Below are 6,736 nucleotides of genomic sequence, written 5' to 3'. Positions count from 1 at the left end.
TAATGTTAGTAATAGCCTTATTAAGCTCCTCGGCAAGGTCGCCTATATTAGTACTAGTCTTAATAGTAGTAGTAGGGCGAGGAGCTAAAGTAGCGTTAGCGGCCTCGGTAGTAAGGCGAGTAGTTAGATCCCTAGCGGTCTTACTATTAGCGTCGCAACCGGAGTGCTTCTAACTACGGCACTAGGCGCACATCTTATCGGTCTTTAATCTCTAGACGCGGTAGGGGTAGTTATTATTAACGTAGTAGGAGTAGGGAAGGGGAGAGGTAGTACTCTCGCCTATCTTAACGATACGGCCTATTATGTCGAACTTATGTAATTCCGCGGCGGCCTTCTTACGGATCTTAGTGTTAGTGCTTAGAGTGTCGAGCATAAACTTGTTCTAGGTAGTCTAACTATAGAACTAGTAGTCCTCGGTACGGTCGGTCTTAGGGCGGCGTAGAACCTTAAACTTGTCGGCTACGGCATTAAGGTCGCTATATACTATAAGTATTTAGTAAGTAGCAGGTAGGCATATTACGTACTCTTCTTCGTCCTTATCTTCTTAGTTAGCGGTAATAGGAGTAGTAGGAACGCTACTCTTAACTTCCTCGTTACTAGTAGTACGACCGAGGAGGAGGGCGCTAGGACGTTCTTCGTTACTTATACTATAGGGCTCCTTATCGTCGCCTACGCCTACGGTGTTGTTATTTTAAGCGTCTAAGGTAAGACTCTTATAAGCGAGTAGCTAGAGGGCGGCGGCCTTATCGTCGGCGATAGCCTAAGCGCCGGCGTCGGCGCTAGCGTCTATGTTAATGTCGCTAGTCCGGTTAGCGGTGTTACGCGTAGTAAGTTGCTCGGTATATACGCTTATAAGAGGGTCGTCCGACATGCTAAATAGAAGAAAGATGATGTAGAAGAGAAAGCAATAAAGTAAGAGGTGATACGCGTGTTAATGCGTAGCTTAAAGTTAAAGTTAATGTTAATGTTACTAAGAGGGTTAGATTAGTAAGTTATAGAGAGATTTATAGGTTAAAAACTAAAAGTCCTACGGTCACTTCTACTTTCACACCTTAGATAGCTACCTAACGAGCACTAAATAAAGAGAATAGAACTATTGTTAATTATCTAGAGACGTAAGAAGCAATAAGAGTAATACCGAAAGGTGATGTAATAAAGGAAACAACAACTAAGATATTCTACCTCTTTCTTTTACGTAGAACATAGTCGGATTAGTAGTACTAAACGTCTCTACCTTCTATCTACTAATCCTGCTCGCTACTAAGTCTCTTACTACTACTAAACGTTATCCTTCTTTGTCTACTCCTCCTCTCCCTTATCTAGCTCCTCTTCCTAGAACGGACAATTAGCTCCTAGTTTAGCATAGGGGCTGCCTAGTTCGGTTAATAAGGGCGACTATAGTAGCGTAACTAATAATATGTTATTAGGCATCCTTAAGGGCGTTTCTATAGCAACTAAAGAAGGGCGGAGCCTCTATAGCGACGGAGTAGGGGACACTAGGTTAATTACTACGGACTACGAGCGAGCGGTGACCTATATAATAATTACATCTAGTTCCTCGACCTTCTCTACCTTAATAACGACGTCCTTCTCTTATTTAACCTATGTTCCCTTCTCTTATTTAATTCCTAGTTCCTTTAATATAGTTAGCACGGCTCCCTTAATTAGATTAGCGACATCTATAAAGGATAGATCGCCTTCGTAGGTTTGCTAGTTATCGAAGTTAACCTCGGTGCCGTATTTATTGTCGCTAGGGGAAGGAGGGGAGTTTTTAGTATCGACAAAGACAAGCAATTCTTTACTTATAATAATAGTCTTAGGGGTAGAGGTAGCGGTATGTTACTATAGAGAAGCGGGATCCTAAGGGGAGGCGAGATCCTAAGGGGAGGCGAGATCCTAAGGGGAGGATACGTTAGTAGCAGCTACGGCCTTAGCTACTTCTAGTTTCTTCTTTATGTCGATTCTTAGTAGGGTAAATTTCTTTAGTGTTAGTTCTAACTTCTAGGAGAATGTTAGTAACCGAATAGGCACCGAGCGATAACCGAATATAGGGTCTTAGATCTTCTAAGAAGTACTTACGGAACCCTTAACTCTAGAAGCCTATATAAACGAGTTAGTAGCCGAACGGCGACCAAATAAGCATTAAACATAACGTACCTTAGACTTTAGAACCTTTTTAGCGGTAACTAGTGTTTTAATACGCGCTGCCGTTCCCTCCTTCTTGTTCTTTATGTCTTGCTTTGTAGCTTTAACTAAAGCTATCTAATCTAAATACGTATCTACGCCTACGTAGTTATTATCCGACTTATTAGCCTTACCCTTTCCTTTAGCCTTACCTGCCTTAGGAGTCTCTCCTTCTAGCGAGATAGACAGAGTAGACACTTCTAACACCCTTTCGTAGTAGATGTTAACTAAGGCAGTGTTCTTATCTTTATAGAAGAGGGAAAGGGCCTAAGTAGTTAGTCCTTCGAGCACCCGTATGTTAACTCCCTTAGGTTAGTTACTAAATTTCTTAAAACTAGTAACTAAGATAGGGGGTATATCGAGGTCTACTAGGTCTTTAAATTAGGGAAGGCAACTAGTAAGGAAATCTAGCAATACATACGACCTCTCTACTAGGCCTAGGCCCTTAATCGTTAGGTCGTATTTGTCGGGTTAGATGTAGGTAGTTATAGCGTTCCTATAACGCTTTAGCTTGTCGTACTTGCGATCGCTAGCTAGGTCCTATAATGACGACCGAACAACCGCCGAATAAACATATATAGAGCCAAATCGGCAGCTTAGGCTCTTAGCGAACGCATAGTCTCGTAAACTCCTAAGAAGAGGGTTACGTATAATAATAGCTATCTATATATAAGTTAACCGCTTTTGCTCGCTTATAAGTAGCCGCGTATATCGTACATAAGATGTTATCGCCGAGGGTTCCTAATAACTAGAACGACTACCCTACTAGTAGTAAACGCCGTTAGTAAAGAGACATAACACTTAGCCTTCATTACACCCGTCATTCCTATCTATAGTGTTTATATAATAGCTAAAACCCTAAGCAGTAAGACGTAGTAGTGTCGCGTTTCACTTAGGTAGGGTAAATCCTATAGCTATAATCTGTAAGGGTATAAAAGAGACTAAGCTAACTACTCTACCTTCTCCTTTTCTAACTATAGGAGTAGAAGATAATGACTAAGGTGAAACCTAGTAAATATAGACATTGCCTATATAGTGTGTTACGGTAGAAGTAAAGGACTAGAGCATAATCCGGTCTAGTAAGGATAGGAGCACGCTTAGGTCCGTAAGGATAGGGTAGGTAAGATGTTCTTAATAAGGGCGCTAGCGTTATCCTATAGTAACTTACGATGTTAGTCTAGGATGCAATTAAGCAATTAAGGAGAGGAACCTAGCTTCCTACCTAGAGGGGGGGAGGGGGGGCACCTAGTCTCGTTATCCGAGGACATTACGTATAGGGAGGAGGTACTAGTCGTTATCTAAGGACATTATATATAATAAACTTAGAGAGAAGGTAGAAGGGGGAAGACTTTATAGACGGTAAGGTATACTTCTAACACTCTCTTCTCTAGGTCCCTAGGGTCTATAGGCCCCGGGGCGGGAGACATATAACGCTAAGCTATAGAAGTTAGATTATAAGGTCGTATAAGGGACAGGGAATTACATACTACGTAGACAGAGTCTTTAGGACCCTATATAATGACCTCCTAGAGGGAGACGTTGCCCTCTTCGGCAAGCTACATAAGTGTGCCTAGTATAGGGTTAGTCGACTCCTAACCCATTTATTAACTAAAGGCTCTACCTAGGTTCTTATAATGCGTTAAGTAGAGTAAGCTAGCGAGGTCTAAGTAGCGGAAAGGGGCGTAGCATCGACTAGTTTAAACGTCCCGTTAGCCTCCTTAGTTCGTAAAACAACGTTAGGATCGAGGTTTCTATAGATGTCGTCTATCGTGTCTTACGTAATCTTAGCGGTAGTCGTAACGATACTAAGGTCCGTAATTAAGTTCGGATAGTAATAAGCTTAACGAAGACGAAGCAACAAAACGAGTATCTATATGTATGCTACCTTTGTTCGAACCATTCTCTATCTTCTAGAGCTATTCGAGACCTTAGACCGCGTAGGAGACGGGCGTAGGGCAAGAGGACGTAAGCATACGTTAGCCTCTATAGTGCTTTACTACCCGCGTAATACGTAGTAGCTATAACTAAATTATAGATTATCTATTTAGTCGTCGTTCGGTTGTCGTTTAGTAAGAGCAATGTGTAGAAATCGACTTTAGTAGCTTAAAGTTTATATAATCCTTTATAAAACCTCTATTAGTTCTCTCCATTTTTTAGAGTAAGTCTTCTACGTCTAATTATTCTACGGTAGAAGCCGCTCTACATTAACGTAGCCTCTTTAGGGAAAGAGCTATAGCATCTAAACATTTTAAAGGAAGGTAGCTAGTAGAGCGGGGACTCCTAAGAATAAGAGATAGTAGTTCTTAGGGCGTAGACCCGATAGATGTTTTGTAAAGGATTATATAGAACAAATCATAGTGTAATGTATTAGTAGTCGGTCGTAGATGCAGGCATCGGCGTATTCCTTCGTAAGGATATCGTGTATAGTAGCGCTACCCTCCTCTACTTTCTAATAAGAAAGGCGCTTAGTTAGTCCTATGTCCTTACAAAAGTGCTTAAGCTTATGGCGGCCTATGTCGGAGCTACGCCGACAAAGGATATCGGCTAATTTCGCATCGTTTAGTATAGTCTCGAAGAATAGTAAAGCAATAGCGGCCCTAAGCTCCTTAGAGCCTTCGTAGAGGTGTAGCTTAACATTAATGCCCTATTCTCTAAGCCTTCTCTAGAGGGTAGAGCGACTACACTTAACGTAGTATATAAGGTCGAGCTCGGCGATGACTTCGTCGACAGACTAGTGCTTATCGTTAATAAGAGCTTCGATTACTTCGGCTAGCGGTTCGACGTCGATTATAGGGCGGCCTTAAGGCATATCGACGAGCGGCGTAGGCGTGCGATATATAATGTTAGATATAATAGCGCGAGGGTAAGGGTTAAGTATTTAAAGGCATAACGTAGGTAACATTCTAGTAAGCGCCCTTAGTAGGAGGTAGGTGCCTAGGGAAATAAGGCGAGGCGTAGAGGACGGCGGCGATAGTAACGAGCGCGACGAGTTAAGAGGAATGACCTAAGGTTTAGAGGCTTTAGAGGCTCTAAGAAGTTAAGTAACTGAAGATTTAAGACTTTTAACCTAGTGCGCCGTTCCGCCGTCCTACTACCCCTTTATGCTACTAACGTATGTTGCAATCTTTTCTTCTATCCCTAATTATTAGATGGGCGAGTCTAAACTAGACAAAAAAAGTAATCGTCTTTCTAGGCTTTTTAGACAGGGTAGCCCTAGACTTAGGGCTATAGGTACTTTAGGGGTAAATTTGTTTTTCTACTAAATATTGTCCTTTTAGACATGACCGAGACCTCGAATTCTAGGGTTTAGAGCGCGGAGTTCGCCGTTTTTTCGACGTTTAGTAGTCTTAACAAGATTACCGCCTATAACTAACCTACTCTAACTACACTATAGGTGTCTCTAACAAACTTACTAACGACAATAATGGTTTTTTTAATCTATGTCTTCTACTTAACGATCTTTGCTAACACTATATAGGCAATGTTATAGACATCGCCCTCGAATCTCTACGCGCACGTAAGATCCCTCTACTTAAAGTTAAGGGTCTATCTTAGATCCTCGATTAAAGCCTCCGCCTAGCAATTATCGTCGGCTATAGCACGAACGACCCCTAGAAGATGTCTAGCATTCATTACATCATTAAGTTCTACTTTAGAAAGCGCCCTATCTTTAACGTAGCCTCTATTATAGAGGACTACGCTATAAAGCATACTCGTATAGCTACGCCTAACGTCGTAATCTTCGATAAAAAGATTGCTACTACTAACATTACTTTAGCTAGGTACTATCTGCAGGCATAGTACATTAACTTTGTTCTAGATGTTACTATAGCATTCCGTAGTCGTAGTCTCGAGGTCCCTCTAATTAACAGCTTTAAGGAAGATATCGGCGATAAGGGTAAGGGTAAGGGCAAGACGAAGATTATAGCTAAGTCTAAGGTTAAGGTTACTAAGACTAAGGTCGGTAAGAAGGCAAAGGTTTATAAGCGCGTTAGCTTCTTAATCGAGGACGATAAAGATAACGGTCCTATTCGTCGTTTAACGCTAATTAGGAATTAACGCGTCTTCTAGGAGAAGTTATAGGCTAGAAGCCTATCTATAGATAAGAGCGGCTAGTCCTCGTCCGAACGCGCTAATAGTATTATAGGAGAGTTTAGCTCTAAGGACTCGTCTCCTATTACCTAAAAGTTCGCCTTAAAGAAGACCTTAGTAGGTCTTACCCTAGTAATCGATCCTAACACTCCCTTGCACTCTATCGAAGGCTATAGTCTCTAAACCCTATCTAGCTCGACTAACGGAAAATCTAGCGACATCGACATGCTAAGCGAAGATCTATAGTCCCTTAACGGTTATAGTAGCAGTATGGCTCCCCCTAAGCACCCTAGCATATATACCGCCTACGAGGTCCTATTCGAGCCTTACTAACCGAAGCGATAAGGGAGACGAGAGGATCGAGAGTATAAAACACGAAGGGAGAAGCTTAGAGGATAGCGATGCTTAGAATTAATTTATTCTGCTGCGTTCTAAATTTTCTAAATTAATAATGATTCGA

The 6,736-nt window shown here is 41.7% G+C and overlaps 1 protein-coding gene across 1 annotated transcript; it reads left to right on the top strand.

Moving 5' to 3' along the window:
* Positions 1 to 5,802: 5,802 nt before the first annotated feature.
* Positions 5,803 to 6,243, top strand: M438DRAFT_357075 (uncharacterized protein; the record flags this gene model as incomplete). The annotated part of the gene is made up of 2 exons (XM_029907144.1): positions 5,803 to 5,966; positions 6,027 to 6,243. 2 exons carry the CDS (start codon positions 5,803 to 5,805, stop codon positions 6,241 to 6,243), a joined length of 381 nt encoding a protein of 126 aa, XP_029758717.1.
* Positions 6,244 to 6,736: the final 493 nt, after the last annotated feature.

Source organism: Aureobasidium pullulans (genome assembly GCF_000721785.1).
Source record: "Aureobasidium pullulans EXF-150 unplaced genomic scaffold scaffold_14, whole genome shotgun sequence".
Lineage (NCBI taxonomy): Eukaryota > Fungi > Ascomycota > Dothideomycetes > Dothideales > Saccotheciaceae > Aureobasidium > Aureobasidium pullulans.
Note: the sequence above shows the minus strand (reverse complement) of the source record. Positions and strands in the feature narration are given on the sequence as shown.